The sequence below is a fragment of the Parasteatoda tepidariorum genome, chromosome 4 (assembly GCF_982258835.1).
Source record: "Parasteatoda tepidariorum strain Cologne lab strain chromosome 4, Ptep-v5.0, whole genome shotgun sequence".
Taxonomy (NCBI): domain Eukaryota; kingdom Metazoa; phylum Arthropoda; class Arachnida; order Araneae; family Theridiidae; genus Parasteatoda; species Parasteatoda tepidariorum.
The window spans coordinates 77,849,305-77,873,716 of NC_141758.1; the positions used below are offsets into that span (position 1 = coordinate 77,849,305).

Consider the following 24,412-nt stretch of genomic DNA (forward strand, 5'->3'; position numbering starts at 1 on the left):
ATAAACTAACGTCAGTAATAATGCTTGCATAATTAGAAACAAAAATTAATTAAATGAAAGTCCCAAGAAAAATGCGACCTAAATTAAGCCTCAACCGTAATAGGAAACCCTTTCTAGCCGAGTCTCATCACTACATTCACCCCTCACAGATACATAAAGGCTGCAGATCTTCCATCAGGCAATCATGACAGCCAAGATCTACCCCCACCACCCCATTCACTCTCTTAAGCGTTTCCCTCATTGGTCGCCAGGGTAAACAGTTTATATCCGCAGGGTAGACACAGAACGGGGTAAATCCCGAGATTAGGGACGGGAGAGACTTTATGCGGGACAGACTAAGTCTTGAGTGTCTTCACCAAGATTTCAGTCCCAATCTCATAACGAGGAAAAGGGGAAATGAGATGGAATATAAGTTTCAGCTGGGGAACAATCAAGGCTGGATTTAGTCACACCTCACCCCGATAAGTAGACAAGAACTTACCCTTACTCACACTTACGGGAAATCGCAATAAGTCTAAAAACAATATTTATTCTAAATTCTCAACAAAAGCCTTTAAAATTGTGTATTCAGTGGTCCAATAAAAAGAGCTTCGTAGAAAAAAGTATCATTCGACAATCAGAAAAAGGCATTAGCTCGTCTTTCAGAAAGTAAATATGTTTATAGTCAGCTTCGAGCCGGGATAGCCTGGTTGATAGGGCACTGAGCCCATGTCCTAGAGGTTCGATCCCCGCCGGCCGACGAAATTTTAGCAAATGGTGACTGGTGCACGTTAAATCTGTCGAGTCACAAAGTTCTCATTGTTCCCATAACAAATCAATACCTCTAAGGGTACTGATCCAGGAGTTTCCTTGTCTTCTGGATTGGTTCAAAAATTACAAGACTACGGATATGTGCATTAGTACTCGTAAACCCAAAATTGGGTCTGCTGTTCAACAACGGATAGATATAATCAGCTTCATGATTAGAACATAATTGTTTTGGGTCTGGTCGTTCAATAAGTGTGCCGCAGTGGACTGATCATTAAGACACGGTTAACAGTATATCGCAGAAATCAAGCATCACTGGCAGCGGTCAATGTGCGAGTGACAAATTTGATGTGTCTGCGAAGGGACCGAGAATGTGTGGTATTGATTTTCGTTAACCTGCTCAACCGTTGAGTGCTCGACTTTTTGTTCAGGTCTTTGGACTACCAATGCGGAATGGCAGGTTTTTCAATCATCCAGAGGGATGCTGCCCTGATCGTCGCCATTAGCCCATTGTGCAGTTCCATTGCGACGTGAATAAAGTACTACTACTACGTTAAATAAGATGGTTTTCAATGAAATTATGAGTTTTGTTAATAGTCTCTAGTTGCTGCTATTTTCCCAAAGCTGAAATTTCTGTACTAACTAAAATATCACCTAATCTTCTATAAACTTTTCGAATAAGAATGTTATTTTTATGAAACAACACGCATGTCTATTTTGCTGTATAAAAATCATTCCATGCCCTTTCTATGCAAAATAATTTTACAATGACAAAGTACGCTGTTAGAACACGGTACACTTATCACGTGACAAAGTATACTTACGTTGAAGCATAATATTGTTTGTATTCGCTGCAAACATAATTTGATGCTAATTAAACATTGTTATGGTACTCCTTAAACTTGATTGCACGATAATATGGTTCAACTTTAATACATATTCCAAAATAACTCTTTATTGTAATGAAGCTGTGATTCTATATCGACATTATCATTGCGTATCTATATCGCTGAAATTATGAACTTCAATTCGTTGCATTGGCTTAATTCTAAAATCTGTATGATGCTATTGATAAATGATCTATATATTATAACTGTCGTTGAACAGCCAACCCAACTACTAATGTTCAATTCCGTAGCCTTCTAGTCTTGAACCCAATCCAGAAGACAAGGGAACTCCTGGATAAAGTATTGGGAGACATTTTGCTCTCGTGGAGGACTTTTTGATGGAACTAACCCACATTTGCGTTACATAGAGAGGAAGACCACAAGAACCTCCCATGGTTAGCCTGACGGCAAGGGGATTCTAACCCATGATCCGTCTACCACTGAGGTTATTTCACGTCAGCACTGTAATCGGTGCGGGTTGGATGCAGAACTCGTATCGACCAGCCACTGCCAGAATTCGAACCCGGTTCACCTCATTGAAAAGCGAACGTACTATCCCTTGAGAGATCATGCATCAATGATAAATTATAGAGATATCATAAAGCTAATAATAATATTGCATATTTTATTCTGATTTCATCACGAAGTTTGTTTTGTGGGGGATTACTTTCCTTCGCTGAGCCATCGTTTGATTATTTGAGGACTGAAGCCTGTTCTCCTATCAGCATGTAACCCGCAAGTTTCATACCAAACGTTTTATATTACATTGCCAAACTTTACGTACTTTTTTTCTAAAACTTTCCACATGACTGTTCGAGGAAAATGAATTATACTTCAATGCTTGCATTCCTCTAAACTAGAAAAAAAATTGAAAAAAAAGGAGAAATTATTTATTCAATAAAGTATATAGCTTCAAAAATACACCTAACACATATAGTCCAAACTGTAATCTGTTATAAAGTATCCCTAACTAAATGGATTGAGGTTTCGCTTTCGATATGCCACTCCCATGAGGGGATGCATGCTGCGCAGATGCATTTCCCCATGCTACCCTGGTTCAAATCCCGAAGATTGATTGATTGTTGCTGATTGATTAATTGTTGCTGATTGATTGTTCACTCATCGTCAGAGAGTTTTATGGTTTTCTTCTCCACATAATTTGAGTCTCGTTAACTCAAAAAGACTTAAATCAAATGTACCCTTTTTTGAAAGTCAAGTTTTTTTTCAATGCTCGATGTGAATATTATGGCCTTAAATTCATTTACGTGAGTAGGCTATTCGTTGACGATAATGTAAAGTTAAATGAACGATTCAAATTCGTTAAATAGCATTTACCCATTAGCAAAAAGGTGAAATACGTAAATATTCTTTGTTAGAATAGGCTTGTAAAATAGGAAATATTATGGTAAAAAGAAATAAACTAAGTTGTATGGTTAACAAGGTATGAAGAGCTTTGAGTTAGAAATTAGTAGCTGAAAGAAGTCGCCATAGTTAATTAGCTACCACAATAACTCTGAAATCATTAAAACAGACAATCCCATATGTAATTTGAAACCCAAAACACAATAAAAAAATACTCTATTCAGATTCATTTAATACTATGCACCCAACCCTTTAGCAAACAGGTTAAATATTTGAAACCACACGCACCCTTTCCTTTTTAACCCTTTTAACACTATACCAATCCTTAATTACAAATCACATTAAACATACAGAACAAACAGTTCCAGATTCACCGGGAACTAGAAAAACTCCCTCTTCAGAGAAAAAAAAAGAAGAAAATTCTGGGACTTGAAAGAAGGAAAATTAGCTCAACCTAGAAAATCGTCAGTCTACCAAACGTAATGAAAAATCTCTTCTTTTCCTTCTGTTTGATCTTTGCCGCGCGGGGGTGTGCCAGGGAAGAATTCTGGTGTTTAACAGTCACTTCACTGCCTTTTCATCCTCTTCTTGCTCGGTCAATAAGCCTGGAAGATGTGCTGCTCCATTGTTCGGAGCATGTTGCCTGTTCTGGTGCTTGTTGGGGGTGGTCGTGGGAGGATGCTCGGGAAGGAAGCTGTGGAGGTGTTGTAAACCGGAAATGGTACAGAAAATGCTGCTTCCCTGCCTGGATTTCTTGTTCTTTAAGATGCCAGACTGAGATGGATTGTGAAGATTCAAGAATTGTCAGCCATTCTTTGCCAAAGAAAAAAACGAGATAGAAAATATGTTTTAAAAGTTTGTTTTTCGATTTGAGATTTGGAATGAAATTTTCGACTATTTTTCGTCGATCCTACGGCAAAACTGTAAGGGAATCAATAGTCTGAGATTTAATATTTGAATAAAAAGCAAGGACATGTCTCTTTGTGTCTAACACTAAGTTATTTATAGTTAATCAAATCTGGATAAATACAACTCCAATTTTAATTCAGTAATTTTTTTACAGTTTATTCGAAGTAGTTTTAATAGTTTTTACCAAAATTTGACATTATTAGAAGAAATACTAAGTTAAATAAAGTCAAATAGTATAAATATATATACGGGTTAATTTTAAAATTCGGTGGCACTTGGAAAAACTTCAAAAAGGAAAAAAATAATATATTAAAACTCAAACTTTCTAAAAAAGTATCTAATCATATACTTTTTATCTAATATTTAAAAGTTTTAAGTACAATACTTTGTCATAATCAGCTACCAGTAAATTTATCAAGTCTGTTACCATCTACCCTATTATTTTTACTTATTCTAGACAAAAATATTTCTTGAAGAACTTCAATATTTTTATACAAATTTGCACTTTTGAAAGAAAACTCTGTAAATATTGCAATGTCTATTACAAAGTTTATCTACTATCCAGATAGCTTAACGTACAAAATATATCAGTCATTTGTATGAGAGTTCAGTGAGACATGACTTTTTAAGGAATAAAAACTCTGAAAGCTAAATAATTAAAAAAAATTATTAAAATTCTACTCAGTTTAAACTATTAAAATTACCCACTAGTTAAATATTTTTTATTCAGATAACTATGCGAACAGACATAGTGAAATACTTGCCACATTAGGCTTCTGCTTTTTCAGTCAACCAGAGAACATACAAAATAGCTGCTTATATTTCTTTTCTAAACAGCCTTCTTTGGTGAACTGGTGTTGTCATACATAAATACCAATTGTTTAGTTTGAATAATGCAAGTATGGTAAAAAAGTCATGATATCAATTTGGGACAGCGATATTTAAATATGCAAATCCTTATAATTTTATAACAATTTTCCAAGCCTATTTTGAATGTAATTTGGAAATCTGATAAAAAACATGAAATAATAATCATTCCTGAAAAGTGATTTTGAGAAAAATATTTTTTTATATTTATGTTTCAGACAGTTACATTGTCCCTAATCTTTAAACTAATTTCGTTAAACTACTACTTTATCATAAAACATGCTATATTAATTTGTATTTTTTGTGCTTGAAAGTGTTAACTAATCCATGCGTTATAAAAGAATATAATGTTAAGTCTCGCATACCTTCTAAAAACACTTTCTTGCGGAAACAATATATAACACGGAATTATGAAAATAATTTTTACTAAAAAATATAATTTAGGGATATGTTGTTTCGAAATAATTATAACGAAGCAGTAGATTTATAGTAATGGGGATTACTAATATATAGTTACGGGGGAATAGCTTTGAAAATGACAAGTCATTCATTTTTAAATCCCTTAAGGGAAGTCTGTAGGGCATATACCAATAATGCTAAAACTGACCTTTATAAATGTACCTTTCCTCAGTATTTAATTAATAGTATATTGCTTCAGCGTTTTTTCACTGAGTATTCACATATACATGCTTACACTGTCGTGATAACTGTTAATACATATCTTTGACAAAAAATTTGCTAAAAAATTATTAATTGAGAGCTTTTAGTTTTTTTAAAAGTTTCATCTCAAAAGTCTTTTATATCTCAAAACGTATTCCTGCTAATCCTAAAACATATTTATTACCTAAAACATTATTTAAACATTAAATTACCCCAGCATACAACTGTTATAATCTCAAATACCTTCAAAATATTTCAAAGCGATATTATAAGTAGATTTTTAGACAAGGTACATCAAAAAAGGTGAATTTTAGCATATATAATTTTATGAGATATTTATAATTTTTGGAAGCCTTTACCTTTAACGTAGAAAAAGACACCGATATTCTATGCTGTATTTCATAATTATAAATTAGCTAAATGCAATATTTTTCATTTATTTTGGTTTAAATTCTTACAAAATAGTGAAAAAAGTATGAAAAATATGTCTAATAAGAATTCTACGTCAAGGAGTAAATCTGATAATTTTTTCAAATCTCATAAAACTGTGCTATAACTTCATCTTTCCCTAAACTCTGTAATTTCGCAAAATAAACTGGACTTACAATACAAGGAAATTATCAAAAGGCTTCTGCACTTATTACGTGTTGGAATGAGCATTCCATATTCCGCAAATACCATCTAAAATTCTCAAATACATCTCTTCCCTCAACAACATACCATCACTCCCTGAAATGATCTTCCGCATCCCCATCACTCATCATCACTCTTCAGCATCCATCAAACACAAAACATTTCCTCTTGCGTTTCCGATTCCATCAAAAATGACAACGTCCGCCCATCCTTTTCCAAGAGAAACCGGCATGGCCTCCCCCAACAATTCACTGCGTCATCACCAGTAATAATGATATTCATTTCCCCCTTTCCTTTGACGATCTGCACACACCCCCCCCCCCAATTTTACATACTGCATACATACACACCGAAACGAGCAGAAATTCCTCCATTACTAGTGGTAATGAATCATTGCGCTTTCTCTATTACGGAGCCAAAGGGTAATGATCGTTAGTTTTCGTTTCACTTTCTCTTACTTGAGTACGTTAGTTGACTTGTTGAGAAATATTCTAATTATATCATTTGTTCTTGTTATATCTCTCATTTGATGGTTTTCAGCTATTTTTATGAATTATTTATTTGCTAAGGAAAATGTCTTCGTTATTGAGTTGTATAATATGAAAGGATTCCCTTATTTAAATTGTATTGGAAATCGCTAACTTTTGTAATCACTATCGTAGCTAGAATCATTATTTTTACAATCCTAATTGTCATTCTAATCGCTTTCTTTTCCTGCCATAATCGTTTGAGTTTGAGTATTTGCTTTTAGGTAATATTTTAAGACTGACTCTTTACAATTAGGAATAAATTTTACTATTTTTATTTTGAAATGAGATGAAGAAATCCATTAATTTGAGACTCAAGTCATTTACTATAAATGGAGTGTAACTCCGTAATTTAAAAATACGTTTTTTTTATTCAGTTGTCCTTCATTTATTTATCTTGCATTATAAAATCGACGCAACTAGTAATTGTACAATAAATGTATTATATAGATAACAGTGAATGAATATTTGTATTTGTTTTCCGATAAATTTTACAAAAAGATCGTTATGACAAAATTTTCCAACCGTTAAAGAAACTTTAAACTTCAAATTGCATGAATGGACAAAAAATTAAAAAATTTGTTTGAAAATTTAAATTTTTGAAATGTCTGAGCTTTTCTTAATATTATGAAGACATTGGGAAGAAAGCTATTATTGAGTAATCAGTTGACAATGCTTTCTTCAACAAAAGTGTTTTTTCACATAATTTTTAGGGTTGTTTAACATCTTATAATTTCTTTTTCAAAAAATTCTGATGAGCTGATTAAGTACACTTTTTGGTAGGGTTTAGTAAAATGTTAAACTAGGTTCAGAAATTTTTAAAAAAATGTGGTCCCGATGACCTGCTGCTCTACTGCGGAGAAGATATAAGTTAATTTAGGATGATGTTGTAACTCAGTTCTTTATGATAGAAAATAAGCTTTTGATAGTTAATAGCTGCTCAGTTTAAATTGGTCGTTGTTTGGTTGTTTATTTTGTAAGGAAAGTTGTTTATTTTGTAAGGTTGTAAGGGAAATAACTAATTTCAGGTAGTTTTTTCCTGTTTATCGTCTTTCGTTTTGTTGTTTAAAATTGTTTAAAATACTCCAAAAAATTGCAACAATAAAATTACAATAGAAAGTTTTTTGTCTAGTCCGAAGAGCTATTCAGGATTTTAAAGTAAAGGATACTTTGACAACATAACAGAGTATACGATTTAATGCCTCGCAAGACATGTAATATGAATAATAATTTTTTTTAAATATTTTATAACCGTCGTTGAACAGCCGACCCAATTTTTACGTTTACGACTACTAATGTTCTATTCCATAGCCTTGTATTTTTGAACCCAATCCAGAAGACAAGGGAACTCCTGGATCAAGTATTGAGAGAAATTTACCTTCGCGAAGGACACTAATTACGACGAAGAGAACAAAAATTTGCGGAGGACAGTTAATTATATGGAATCGAAAACCTCCATGGGTAGTCTGGCGGCAAGGGGACTCTTACCCATGATCCGTCTACCACAGAGGATATGTTACGTCAGCACTGTGGTCAGTGCCAGCCGGATGCGGAATTCGTATTGACCAGCCGATGCTGAAAGTCGAACCCAGGTAACATCATTGTAAGGCAAACGCTCTATCCCCAGATCCATCACGACCGTTTTTTAATATTATAAAATTTTCAATGATTTTGCAACATTGAGTTAAAACAGAAACAGCATCAAATGCTTGAACAATTCATCAAAGATCAAACATGGCAAATTTTTTTTCAGGTATGATACATGAGAATGGAAAATCGTATATAATGATCCTCCACAGCCAAATTACACCAAAATGTCGGGAAAAAATTTCATAATTGGCAAAGCATTAAAGATATGTGAAATATTGCCAAATTTAACAAAGAAATATCCACAGTTTCGAGGCCACGTAAGACAAGTATCTACAGATAATATATTTTAAATATTTAAAATGCAGTTTTTCATGAATTCCAAACTTTAAATCAGAAGACAAATGCTTGAACAATTCATTAATACGAGATCAAACTTGAAAAAATTAAGCGTTTTAAAAAGTGCTACCTTAAATTTATGAAATTTATCAAAATATATATACATATAGAACTGTACGTTTATGTTATAATATAATTATCAGCGAAATTTTAACTAAGTTAAAATAACGTAGCATTCAATAAATCTAGTAAATCAAACAATAACAATTAGTACGTGCAGCTAACAGAAGGATCCAATTAACTAAATATTTAAATGAATTAGCGATTTTAATGGGTTGCATTTTAATTAAATTTTCAGACATAAACAAATATAATTAGAATTTGTCTAACTGTAAACGTCTTAAATAAGTAGAGATTTAATTAAATAATTTTGGCAGTTTCAATTATATGTTCTCGTAAACATAGTTTATTACACATTTAAAGCTTGAAAAGTCATTTGAAAGCAATATTCAGTAACGTAAGGTACATTTTGATTGAAAATTCACTAGTTTAAGTAGTCTAAGCGAACAAATAAATAAATTAAGAGACACAGACATAAAGTAAAAATATTTGTAATTACAATACTTGGGATTTTCTGTGTGCATAAATACATTTGCTTTCATTATATAAATGTCGCTTTATATTAGAGTAATTACGATTGAAACGATAAATACATACAACTTTGCGCAATAAAGATGAGACGATCAGTTTAAATTAATCTTATCAGTTAAACTATCAAAATAACTATGATTAATAAAATTACTGAAATGTTATTAAAATAAGTACGATGTTAATACGAATAATCACTATTATTGTAACGGTAACATAGATAATGTTATATTGGGACATTTTCCATTAAAAATATAGTGGAATATTGAATAAATAATCCCAAGAAACTGACGCGGTAAGATATTGCTTGATTAAAAACTTTATTCGTTTCAAAAACATATAAATTGGAGAGAGGAAAAAACAATCGACATGTTTTATACATGCTTAAAAACAGGTGCCCGTTTACGACTTTCCAGACCTGAATGAGAAGAAAAGTATTTTGAAATACAAAACATAAAGTTGCCAACAAAAATGAATAAATAGAGGTGAGGAAACTAAAACTAGGAAAACCACAGTAGCCGAGAAAGAAAAAAGATGAAAAACATAACAAGGAAAATTAATAATAACTAAATTTATTTTTCCGAAGAATTTATTTTTCCGTTTTAGGTAGCTTAACGTTTTATATTTCAAATCACTTTTGTTTCGTCTCATTCACATCTGACAGAGTCTTGAAAATGGGCGTCTGTTTTCAAGCGCTTGAAATATGTCAACAGCTATTTTCAATTTGTATATTTTTGAAGCGAACGAAATTTTTAATCAACTAATATATTCGAACGTGTTTGACCATTTTGTCAACTAAATTTTGCTGCATTGAAAAATAAAATTCTATGCAAAATAATATTACTTTGTAAAATTACATTTATCTAAACTTGATTGCACAATATTGTATTACAAATAAAAGCAAAAATTTATTTGCAACGCTCTTTTTCTCATGTAATAACAAAAAGTTTTCCAGTGCGAGTATCAGGGATTAAAATAACAATATTTTTTTCCCCGAATTTAAACATAATTACCTGAAAGTTTTCTGATATTGCTTTTAACTTGCTCCATATTATGGTTTAGCAATGATTTTGATAGTTTAAACTTCATTACTGTTGTTAGAAATCTGTTTGACCTTGACATTGTTAAAAATTTTCGTAACTTCTATAGAGAGATTTTATAAGCAGTTACGGGTCCCTCTAAATCTAACGCTAATCTTCCTTGAACTAAAAAGCTCATTCGCGTTTCCTTAAAAATTGCAGAATCACTAAGATATATAAATAAATGTTAGCTTTATGGTAAACATAAAAAACGATGTACAAAATATCTCAAATAAAAGGAAAGTTAAACAACATGTAATCATGCAAACACGTATACTCAAACATATAAATCAATAAGAATTAAATACCCTTTCAGAAAAAATCAGTCAATCATTAAACAAAAATATTATGCTGATTTCTAAAAACTTTTAATGTATTTAAAATTTCATCGTGTTTCCTTTAAATTATTTTTCAATACAAATATAACAAAAAATTGCAAATATAGCATCAATCATGTTAGGGTAAGAATATATATAATTGAATTTCGATGGAATTTCTTTAACTGAAAAATAAATAAATTAGTAATTTATAATAATATAATGAGACAAAAATATCCGATTGACTTCGAATTGACCTCGTCATATAACTTTAAGGTATTTGATAGAATTTTACACAGAGAAAAAAAAATGTAGTAATGACATTTGTGGTTAAAAATAAACCATAATTTTAGTTAATTAAACAAAATGATACGTCATTGAAACCAGACATTTGGTAATTTTTCCATTCATATGATATCGGTTAAAAGGAAATCTTGGTTTTCAAAATTATACTTCTTATCACCACATATTCAATGAAAAAATTCAAATAAATTTAACCGAATGCAAAGATTATAAGGGAAGTTAGCCGAGTAAAATTGTTTTCATACTTTGCTCTTAAGCATTATCACATATTATAAAACCTTATTTTACTGCTGATTTTACCAAATTCATTACCAAAGCGCTTCGGTAAAAATTACAGAACTTTTTGTTGTTTCCATAAAACCCTAAACGCGGTAAAATTTACCACAATCTGGCAGTCTTTAAAGGGCACTGGGCCCATGTCCACGAGGTCATGGATTCGATCCCCGCCGGGGGAAGACTCTTCGTGTAGTAAATGGTGACTGATGCACGCTAACTCTGTCGAGTCACTAAGTCCTCCATTTTCCATAACAAATCATACCTTTGGGGGCACTGATTCAGGAGTTTCTTTGTTTTCTAGATTTGTTCAAAATTGCAAAGCTACGGAATTGAACGTTAGTAGTCGTAAACCAAAAATTGGGTCTGCTGTTCAACGACAGATCGAAAATACATTTTTCTCGATGAAGTACTCGATGGTATTTAAGAGCTTGTTGTTGCTATTGTTGTCCATTTACGTCACACTGGAGCTGCACAATGGGCTATTGGTGATGGTCTGGGAAACATCCCTGAGGATGATCCGAAGACATTCCATCACAATTTTGATCCTCTGCAGAGAATATGGCACCCCCGCTTTGGTAGCCCGATGACCTGCAGGTGCACTTTACTGTAGAACAGTTTAACGAGGACCAATACCACACACCCTGGATCTTTACTCAGACTAATCCAAGTGGTCACCCACCCGCACACTGACCGCAGTCAGTGATGCTTGACTTTGGTGATCTGATGGGAACCGAGTCTTAACGATCAGTCCACTGCGGGACGGTATTTAAGAGCATTTTAGATGAAATTTGAGTTAAATGTCATTTTTAAAGATCTATTAAATGATGAAAAACTCTTCATCAATTAAGTATCAAAAATAGTACCATCTTCCACGCTCTTTTAGAATAAGTACATATAACAATTTTTATAGTTTTAAAACGAGTCTCGTTCATTTCGTTGAAACACTGCGCGGAAAGCGTAAAAAGAAAAATCAATAAACTTCTTGTTTGAAAAATATTTCCTTCTTATCAAGCAAAACATAAACACGCACCGACTGTTGGTGTTTACGGTGTCGGTGTCGAAACATTTCCTTTGGTTTAAACCCATTCATAAAATGTCAGCATTTACTGACAGGTTTATATGTTCCATGAATACGCTTCAAACTGTCAGCGGCACTTCGTTATTCATCGTACGAGAGATATTAAGCGAAGGCACGTCGTTAAATGTTTTGTCTGAAACCTTTAAATTTGGAAAATAAAATCCTTAAAAGGGAACTGGCTCGGTTTTATTACTGATAAAGACTAGTAAATGCATTGATAACGACACTCTGTCTATCAACCAGGGAGTAAAAGTTTACAATGATGAGAGAATATTGTACTTAATTTAGGTCTGATTCTTTCAGATAAAATGTAAAGTTTTGGTAGTTCTTAGAATGATTGCAAATTTAATTGATTTTCTAGAAATTATCTTGCAGATCATTAATTTTATAAAATGTAATGAGTTTATATTACGTAAAATAATTTTGTGATAATGAAGCGTATTACTGAATATTCTAAGTTTAGTCTTGTTGATAATTTTATCTGCTCTTTTTTGTAGTGATAAGATAAAAATTGAATGCATTTTGTTTAAGAGTTATGTAATAAAGCGCTATGATAAGAAGAGTTATGTAATGAAGTTATATGTTATAAAGAGTTAGGTAATATAAACGGAATTTACAAACTGTAATTCTGTATAAGATAATAGTATAGTAGAACTCAACTAAAAGCTTACATTTATGATCTATTTGAGGTATCTGATTAGCGTAAAAACATGATTTTGGGCAAGATTTTCGAAAATGAGTTTATTACAAATTTAGAATTTATGATTTTTTAGATTGCTAAAAATATTTTACTTTTTTCGTACTTCAATTATTTACAAAGTTATAACAGTTTTCGTGTGAGGAGATAACAGTGGATAGAATAATGATTTTAAGACTTTAAATGCGTTTTTCTTCCAAGGCAGATATTTTCGCATTTTACATCACCTTAAACACGATACCTTATGTTGTTCAAAATTACTGTCTACAACTTTTCATGAGTGCTTATGAATATAGCACGCATGTTTTGAATTACAGACTATAAGAAAAAAAGCATAATTTCATTTATTATGCATGTTTTTTGCACAAAAATAGGTGCGAAAATTTTTAAAAATTTGCTTTTTTAACTACATTAATCCCTAACTTAGTAGTATATGTTCTTGTTTTTAAAATAATAATTCAAAACATAGTTGATAGCCTTCTAAATAACATCCTCAGAGAATTTTTTGCTTTAGGCGACTGAAATTTTTTTATAGTGTTAGTATCGATGCAAAAAATGCCTTTTTCTTACCTAAAAATGGCCATTTAATATAATAATAATAATAACATTAATAACTTTTTTTGATTGTTTTATAAGTTTGTACACATAATGAAACAAATAAACTATATTTTAAAAAAAATTCACATCATAATTTTTAATAAAAATTTTCGGATACCTTGCAAAAATATTATTTCCTAACTTAATATAAAACATGTATTCAGTTTAATGTTCAGTGAAATTTTTTATGCATTACTCGTATTTAAAAACAAATAATATAATAATAAAATGGTCAGTAAGAAAAATTTCAGTGTACAGTGTGCCTAAAACAGCTATTATTCTAAATTTATTTACCCATACACTGTAAAAAAAAAAAAAAAAAAAAAAAACAGATCAAATTACGGCATAAAATAGCGGCACTTCACGTGCGTCATCCGTAAAATCTATTTTACGGTAAAATCCATTTTTGCAGTGTAAAATTATACCGTCATTTTTACATTAATATTAATTTAAATAGAGTGATTCAGTGATTTTACGGTATTTAGTACTGTAAAATTATTTTATATTAAATTTTTTTAATCCATAACATGCTCTGGTAAAAATGGATCTAACGGTAGAAAGTACCGGCACACTGAGTACCGGTGCTTTTTTATTATAATTTGATCCGAAATTGGTTACAGTGTAATAAGCGCCAATTATTAATTGGCGCCTATTGAGCCCTTAATTATTAATTTCACATTCTGCTTATTTCCCCAGTTATGGGAACATTTTAAATTAATCAAAAATTATTTTTATATAAAAAAAACTTTTTTTAAAGATATTTTTGTATAAAAAGGATTTTTATATTTCGTAGTAATCTTTTATTATTAATTTATTTGCAACTGTCTAAAAAGTTTGAATTTCTGAACTGAAGTGAAAAAGTTCTTGAAACCTTTAAAACTGTTGAGGGTAATATTAACTACTACAATTCAAAATTAAAGCAAAATCAGCCATAATTTTAATGAATGGAATTACATGGAATTTGTAGGAGTGCTAGCCATAAAAACTCATGTTAAATAAGTGGTTCATTCACTTCATTATATTTAGAGCATTCATTTCATTAATTCATTTTATTTATGAAATTAGTAAAAAAATATTGTAAGGGGTAAATTTTATTTCTTTAAAAAAGACTGACCATAAAACAAAAAGTTGGACTAGTAAGATATAAATATATTTAGAAAGAAACAAACAAAATAATTAAAATAAAAATGTTTCTACTTCAGCATACTACAATAAACATCCATTATAATTTTTTAAAAATTTTAATAAGTTCAAATATGAAATCGTTTTGCGTGCTGACGCTTCACATGGAACAAGGGCTTTAAAATTTCTCGCATAGAAGTTATAAACAACAAATACAGAAGAGAGAGGGTATGCATGGTGAGTTGACATATTTCTGCTATTTATTACCTATAATTGCTCTGAAAATTTTAGCAGATTGCCAAAACTGAGTAACACGCTACAAGACAAAAGATTTTTAAGTAGCTTATTAAAAAAATAAGTTTTTATGCTAGAAATATTAATTCTGAAATTGCTTTTTGATTGCCTTAACAAAAAATGTTTTATTTATCGTTTTGAATAGTAATTTTTATTACATTATGAATGAATAAGCTCATTACATATTTTAATTAGTCATTTTTTAAAAACGTTTGAGTTAATATCAGTTTCATAACCATAAGCTGCTACGCAATGCAAAAAGCTTATTGTGCCGGTACTTACGGTAAAATCCATTTCTACAGGATTTTACCGGTACATTTCACGGAACAAAAAAAATAATGATGTACCATAATTTTTACAGTGACAATTACAATAAAATCACTGAATCACTTCCATTTTATAGTATTTCCTAGAAAAAAATACGGTATAATATTTTATTATAAAAATGGTTTTTATGGATGATACACTCAAAGTGTCGGTACTTTATACTGTAATTTGATCCGGAATTTTTTACAGTGCACAAGGTTAGTGTAGACGCATAGTGCTGGGACTGCTGTCTATTTGTCAATTTATCTGTATTCTTCCAAAAAAGCTTAAGTTCCATTCAAAATAAAAATAAAAAATAAACGCACCCATTTTAATAAAAATACTTGAGATGTTAATAAGATTAATATACTTTTTTTAATTGGCACATTTAAAAAAAATGACCACACAAGCCTCCTTTTTCCCTGCGTATAAATTGACCATGAAAATAAGTAAAATAAAGAAACTTACTTATAAGGTTTTCCGCTTGGTGGCGCTCGAAGGCGAGGCATAGGCGTAGGTATTCGGCGATATCCATAAAGCTTATCATCTTGGTAGGTTGCAGCATGATGAGAAGCATTTCGGTTTCCATGGTTACCATTCGCTCCCGAGCTTCTTCGAGGGTCGAAGGTGAGTTTCGGAATACGAGAGGTGACATTCTTTGGCTCGTATTTTTGCCGTTGAATGTCGTATGTGTGGTAGACCATGGAGAAGGCTTTTATTTATTCGTTTCAATTCAATTCGAGCTGGGTGTGTTAAGATATCTGAAATAAAGATTAAAAATTTATTGTGGCAGCGATATTGGGATTGAAAAGATATAAAAAATAACTTATTTTCTTTAACAAATAAACAAAAAGAAAATGCAGGAGTTCAAAACATATCCAAGGATGAGGAGGATATTACCCAAGAGATAGAGAAATCATATAGAAAAATATTTCATCAAATAAACTGTAAAAAGAGCTAAAAATATTCTAAATATATTAACAATAATAATAATAATAAACTTATTGAAGTACGTACGAAACACCTTACGTGACAGGACAGAGAGATAGAGAAAATTAGGTTTCTTGAATAATAAATGTTTTTTATGAAAATAATATTTTTTTTAAAAAAAAAATAAAAGAGGCAATAACGAACGTATAAAAGGGCAGAACATTTCGAATTTTTAATAAATTGTTTTCAGATTATCAGTGAAGTCATGATATGTAAATGATTAGGAAGAAAGCCACGGTGGCTCAGGGGATAGAGCACTCGTCTCCCTGAGAGGTGAACCAGGTTCGAATCCCAGCTTTGTCTGGTTACTGCGAATTATCCTAACTCGGACTGACCACGGTACTGACGTAAAATATGTTTAGTGGTACATGAATCATGGATTAGAATCCCTTTGCCATCGGGCAAACTGTGGAAAGTTTTCGTGGTTTCCCTGTCTATGTAGCGCAAATTCGGGTTAGTTTCATTGGAAAGTCCTCCATGAATATTATTTTGTCCCAATACTTGAACCAGGACTTCCCTTGTCTTCTAGGTTTGGTTCAAAATTACATGACTAATGAGTTAAAGATTGATAACTGTAAACTGAGAATTGAGTCGGTATATGGAAAACGAATTCCGATTAGTTTGCATTAGCATGCGCAAATCACCTCTGCGCATCCTAATATAAGTATGTGGGAATTCGTTTCTCTCTTAGAGAACGATCACTTTTATTATTCAAAAATAAACTGACTTTCAATTTTTTAAATCCCTTTTTTGCTCTTAATTACTTCGTATATGATCCGTCATAGTTTAAACACAGTATTTTTGTTCCCAAAATAATGATATATGATTCATAATTATCAGTTTTTGTGAACTTTATAGATTTGTTTTTTGCAAAAATATAAAATAATATAAATTAAGTCTTTACAAAACACCAGGTATACTTAATTTTATTATAAAAACATTATATAATAATAATTCTATGTATATAAATACATATACATATTTTAAATAGTAAGAGAGAGTTTTAAAATTATTGCTACAGATCTGTTTTATATTAGTCTGGTCAAGAAACTTTAATGTACTTTTCCTCTTACTGAAAACTGAATCCCTGTTATAGAGACGGGTATCATAAAAAAACTTAAAAAACAACCAATTCTCATTTTTTTTATTTTTTCGTTCTGGATAATATCATGTTTAATAACTGCCTACGAAATCGAATAACCTGTTTTCCTCCATATGCAACACCTTCCAGATTTCCAACTTTTGGCAGGAAGTTAGTTTCAGGGGGTCTTATCAGCTATAAAAAAATCTACACATCTTATTTTCATCCGCTTTAGATAAAGAAAAACATGCTTCGCCTATCTCAATTACAGCTCAAATCAAATGTTTATCTTTGTTTTGCGCTTTTGAGGATTCCGATTTTTGTGGAAACAGCGCTTTTAACCGCCCTCTAAGCTAATATTCGGTTTTAAAATAAATGTTTGTTGGCTTAGTCACTTGCTATATAACATATTTTTAATGTTGATTGTTTAATTTCCTATGAAACATAATTTCAGATAATATTTCAAAAGCATTTTCCGTCGTAAATAAAATAAATAAATAAATAGCAGCTTGAACGTGCTATGACTTATTTCCAAAATAAAAATATTTGAACTTTATTTTGCTCAATTTGATGATTAATTTCGTTATCTTTTGCATGACGTTTTCATGAGTGTGTGGTTCAAAAAAATAATTTTCTGAAACAATAATGCTGATTTTAATTTTTGCAATTCCACACAGTACGGTCCGACAAGAAAATTTTTTTCTGATTTATGAGCTTAAAATCCTGTATTAATTTTAACCTTATATTGAATTTAAATGTAAACCTTGTTGTAATTAACCTTGCTGTAAACTAATGCTGTAAACCTCGAATTGATTTTAAATATCAACAGCGATCATAAACATTTTCCTATAAAGGATAAAGTTCTCTCTTTTTAACTAGACAACAGTAAACGGCTTTCCTTCATTGATTTCTGTTCAAAATAGAATCATTATGACTTGCTGTATTTTATAACGATAGTAGTTTCTATATGTTTTAAATTTTGTACACATTATCTGCAAGCTAAAATCAAACGATATTTATTTTTCTACCAATCTAACTACAACGCGTTTAGGTTTAAAACAGGAGCATTTTGTGGCCATTGAAATGTTCTAACTTTAACGACATTAATTTTAGAATGTATTATTCTTTTTTATCCAAAATATCCGCAAGCTAAAATCAAAAGATTATTAAAATGATAATAGATTTAATATGTTTTAAATTTTATACACATTATCTGCAAACTAAAATCAAACGATATTTATTTTTCTACCAATCCAACTACAACGCGTTTTGGTTTAAAACTAGGGCATTTTCAAACGATTGAAATGTTTTCTAACTTTAACGACATCAATTTTAACATGTTTCAATTTTTTTATCCAAAATATCTGCAAGCTAAAATCAAAAGATTATTAAAATGATAATAGTTTTAATATGTTTTAAATTATATACACATTATCTGCAAACTAAAATCAAACGATATTTATTTTTCTACCAATCCAACTGCAACGCGTTTAGGTTTAAAACTAGAGCTTTTCGAAACGATTGAAATGTTCTAACTTTAACGACATCAATTTTAACATGTTTTAATTTTTTTATCCAAAATATTCGCAAGCTAAAATCAAAAGATTATTAAAATGATAATAGCTTTAATATGTTTTAAATTATATACACATTATCTGCAAACTAAAATCAAACGATATTTATTTTTCTACCAATCCAATCGCAACGCTTTTAGGTCTAAAACTAGGGCATTTTCAAACGATTGAAATACTCTAACCTTAACGACATTAATTTCAGCATGTTTTAATTTTTTTATCCAAAATATCTGCAAGCTAAAATCTAAAGATTCTTAATGTTCTCCCAACTGAACTACGATGCACTGAAAATTAAAACGAGAGTCTTTTAAAACGATTTAAATATTCTAATTTTAACGTGCTTTAAATTTGCATGCATAATTTGTCAGCAAAAATCAAACGATTTTTCGGTAGTTTGCAAACCGAATAACGTTGTATTGGGTATCAAATCGACAACATTTTAAGGCGATTAAAATGCTCTAATTTTAATGAAATTCTATCTAAACAAATTAGCATGCCAGTGCCGAAATTTATTCAAGAAACATAACAGGAATTTTATTGAAAGACTAATAAAAAAGAATCTGAAACTTACAGAATAGAATAAAAAAAGTCGTTAAGATATTTTTATTACGTCTTTCATTTCAGAAATACCCATAGTGACAAAATCTTATTGGCATCCCCATGTCATCGCGGTTTCTTATCAGTACTAACACCCTTCAACAGGGGGTTTATATGGGTATGTAGTATCACACAATCCAACAACCATGGAACCAAGAACTGTCGCCTTAGCTATTTATTTCATGAACAGATTTCATGGTAAACTATGTTTAAGAAGAAAAAAATTCCATCTGTCTAAACATGGTGGTCTAGTAAAGGTCTTCCAAGTAGTTTGACCCCGTTCTCCGACATGTATTGTAAACATCACGGTGCGTTGAAAGAAACCTTCTCTAAAAAATCTCTCCGCACTTCAAACACCCCCATTCTTAGAGAAAGCACCTCCATGTATTTTTTTCCCTCATGGATAAAAAAGAAGGCCAATTTCTTAGAACCTCTCACAAAATTGTTGCGAGGTAGACAGTAGACTGGGCATTATGTAAAAAAATGTCTACGAAAATTTTGAAAAAAGAAAGAAAGACGCATTTGGTTGAAATTGAAGATATTATACAAATAAAGAAAAAACATTTATTCAAAAATTTAAAATATTGCGTACGTTGGGGAAAAAATTGAAAATATGATATAAATACTAGTTTCAATATAATATTTTGTCTTGAATTTAAAATATTATGTAAATGAATGTATCATTTGTTATTAAATTGCAGATATTATGAAAGCAAGAGAAACGTATATAATATATGTGTTCGTAAAATTTAGATTTCACAATGCCAAGCTGTTTTTTAATCACTGTTAGGAATTTGAACAGCAAAATCACTTAAATTTGCTTTAACCTTAATACAGGGCCATTTATAGGTGCAAACTACATTTCATTACACAACACTATTATAATTCTTTTGAAAGGAAAAATTGCGAAAAAAACGGAGATGTTATGATCTTATTTGAAAAAAAAAACACAACTCATTTGCCCAGACGATTATCCTTAAATGGCATCATGATTTTTTATGGCTCTTTGTGAAAGAACAATTTCTACCTCTTAAAATTAATAAGGCAAATCTATTTTAAGCTTATCTAGCTTATCTATTTTAAGCTTATTGAAAGACTAGTATGATACATTGTATACTACACACACACGCACACACACACATATATATACATTGTTGCTCATTGTGTTTTTTGTTTATAAAATAAAAGAATTTTGCAATTTCGATTTTTAAAACTCGAGAGGTATTTGCGTTTTTATGTATTTTTAACTACTTTTACTTTTTTTTATCGTTTATTACGTGAATTTACTGATTTTTCAATAATTCTTACTGTATATAACATATAATTTTTAATGACTTATAAAAATTAAATTATAATGCAAATTCAATTAATGCATTTCAATTTGAATTACAGTCAAGGAGATTTAGAGCACTGAAATAAAAAAAAACCTGAACAAATATACTTCTTATAGTCTGACATGAATTCTTAATTTTCTATTCTTGAAAATAAACAAATGTATAAAATCATATATTAGCCATACACCTTGAGCATAAGCAAACTGTTTTGTGTTATGCATAGTAAAATACAAGATGCTCTATTATTCCGACCTTGTATAATGAAATCACATACATTTAAGCATTTCAGATTTCCAGTTTTCTAAACAAAAGCATATTATTTAGTATATCTTCATTACAAAACTTATCATGCAGAGTCACTCATGAAATGGGATATTTTCTGAAAGCCAATATTCAAGTCAACTCCATCATAATGTCATTTTTGACCTACAGATATCATCGTGCACAATTGTTTAAGACCAAAGATACGATTTTGGATTGTTTCGTATTCCTCAAATACGTTATTATAAGATGCTTGAAAATCAATGATTTTGTCATTTCCTTTTTTGATACTAAAGAGATATTTGCGTTTGAGCTTGAATCATCTATTGTTTTATAAATTTACAAAGTTTTACTGCTCTCGTAGAAAAGAAAATCGTATTTTCGTGCATTAAGAAAATATAATAAGATGATCGTGACCGGTTGCTTTGACTCTATATTTGGAATGATTTGGAAGAACTAGATAAAATTTCAGTATTTTTTTAATTTGTTTGTTAAACAACTTTAAATAAACCTGTCAAATCTTGATATAATTTTAGATTCTTGGTTTCTGTTTTAACCCTTTGACGAAATAGGTACACCGGTGTCCTTTTTATATTTTTTTCTGACGTTTTAATCACAAGAAAAAATGTATCCTGTAATTTTTAATTATAAAAACAGTCTAATAGTTACTAAAAAATCTGTTAGATTATCCGAATCAAATTTGTATAAAATATAAAATATAAAACAAACAGCTTGAATTTTTTTTCATTCATATTTATCAATATTTTATTTTAAAAATTAAAGAAATTTTAATGGTGAACAATTGTTTTCCTTAGATCTAAATACTAACAGAAAATAAGTGCAAAGTGAGACGTTTTCTGCTGTAATATATAATTACAGTGATACAGGGATTTTATAGTAAATATTACTGTATAAACATTACAATATATCAGATTCTTTGCTCCGTTAAACTTTACAGTAGAAATGATTTTACTCTGAAAAGTTTGTTTAGGTAATTAAGGACCCGATACATTTTACCCTAAATTGATCATTAATTTTTTACAGTGTACGACAAATATTATATTTATCAAGTTTCAATTTTATTAGCGTAAGTTTGAAATATTTAATTTTACATCGATAAAACATTTTTGAAAAAAAATATGAAAATAGTTAATTTTAGTTTTTTTAGTTGGAAATTTTTTTTTATTTTCTGGATTTATAATTTTGTCATTAAAATAATGAAAATAATATAACGCAACAGCGGTCATAGAAAAATGTGACGAAATTTCATTAAGAATTCTACAATTAGAATCTATATCAAAGTTTGTTACAGGAAAAGGAGCATTTATAGCCATTAAAGATATCTAGTTTTTATTCAAAACTTATTTATTTTTTAATCAAATTCTTAAGCTTTTGACTCCAATCTGCTGTCTAAACAAAACATGGATTTGTAACAAACATAAAAAAATCAGTTTTTCAAAATTACTCAGCTGTGAAACTCACAGTAAAATATTTGTACAGTTTATCCAGAGTAGCATGACAATTATTTGTGCTGAAATAAATAAATAATTCGAACAAAAATATTTGTGAAATATTTAGTACAAAGGAAGTACTTTACGGAATTTTTTGTTTATTTATTATTTTATACATAAATTTAAAGTTATGCAATACGTATATCTTCACATTAAAAATTAATTATTTTTAATAATACATTCATAAAAAATTTAATTATAATATATTCATAAAAATTAAATAAAGCAGCAATTACTATATAATTCTTAAAATGAAAACCTATATATATTATTATTATTTCATATAAAATGCATAGGTTTCTTAAAAAATGTCTCCAAAATCCTTTAAAATGTATTATTTAAGAAAAAGAAAAATACCTCAGTAAAATAAGCAAAAAAACTCTTCACGAGTCGCTAAAAATTCTAAACTTTTCGATCAAAAACGAATAATTTCTTCGCAAATTAACTGAATGATTAAAAAAAAGAAAATAATATGAAATATTTTTAAGAGTCATTTCAAACGAGTAATTCCCTAAATATTAATTAAAACTTCCCCCGAATAGTCTAAGAGTAGTAAAGAGAAGAAATATGAGTGACATTTAATTAACTGTGAGTAGTTTCTAAGAATAGTAGTTAATTTAGAACAGTTTAATTTCTATTCCGACTCGGATGTTATAGCTGAAAAGATAGCACATTCATTTAATTAAGCATAACCATAAGCATTCATAAACTGCAGCTTAGCCCGGTATTTCGTTCATCGTTGTCGTTCTTATATAAATGTGCCATTTATTTTAATTTTAAGCACGTATATTATATATTTTTATATAATTTAATTAATGGTGTTATGATTATAATAATTGATATAAATATATATATATACGTTCTCCTTCCGATGAAGTGGAAAGCGTTCAAATCCCAGCAATGGCTGCTAAATACAAATTCCGCATCCGGCTTACCTCGACCACAGTGCTGACGTAAAATATCTTTAGTTGAAGGTGGATCATGGGTTAGAGTCCCTTTGCTATCAAGTTAACCGCGGGATATTTTCGTGGTTTTCCTCTCCGATTAACCTAAATGCGGGTTTGTTCAATCACAAAGACTTCCACGAAGTTAAATTTCTCCCAATACTTGATCCAGGAGTACCCTTGTCTTCTGGATTAGATTCAAAGTTACAAGGCTAAGGAGTTGAACATTCGTCGTCATTAACCCAAAAAATTGTGTTGGCTGTTCAACGACGGTTATGAAATATATATCTTCAAAAATTTGATTTTCTCATTACATGCAAGATTCACCTCAAACTTTTAGAAGAGAGGCTTATAATTTCTAAAATATTTACTTCAGAATGTGGAATTATAAATTAAAAAGCATTCAGAACATTTAAGGATAAAGTTTGTTGTTTCATCATACTCCTAGACTTCTTCTACTTTCTCTATTCTACTTTTATCCTACTTCTACTTTCCTCTTATACACTGAGAAAAAAAGTATGGTAAAAGTTACCAGAATAGGGAACAATTTACCCTTTTTCAGGCTCTTTGGGAACGCCAAAAAGCTTGGGAATTTTTACCGAAACACATTGGTAATTGTTTTGGTAAAATAAACAATAAAACATGATTTTATAACACATGTTAAAATATGATAAATGTGGTTAAATTTGGTAATTGTATTATGATACTTCATATCAAGGTACAAAATCCATTTATATGGTTAAATTTACTTTCAAGTTTTGTATTTTTTACTAAAAGTTTGGTAATAAGAAATATACTATTAAAATCCAGAACTTCCGGTAAACCGCTTCCAAATGAACGGAAAATTTACTAAGTGACAGGTTTCAAATACCGCATATTTTGGTT

General features: G+C 30.1%; 1 protein-coding gene across 1 annotated transcript in view; it reads right to left on the reverse strand.

Annotated features, from left to right (window-relative positions):
- LOC107443669 (uncharacterized) overlaps positions 1 to 24,412 on the reverse strand; it is a 243,519-nt gene that overhangs the window by 205,041 nt on the left and 14,066 nt on the right. The window contains exon 2 of the mRNA XM_071182455.2: positions 15,704 to 15,996. Within this exon, the coding sequence (XP_071038556.2) occupies positions 15,704 to 15,939 (236 nt within the window). The 5' untranslated portion in view covers positions 15,940 to 15,996. The remainder of the gene's footprint in view (positions 1 to 15,703; positions 15,997 to 24,412) is intronic.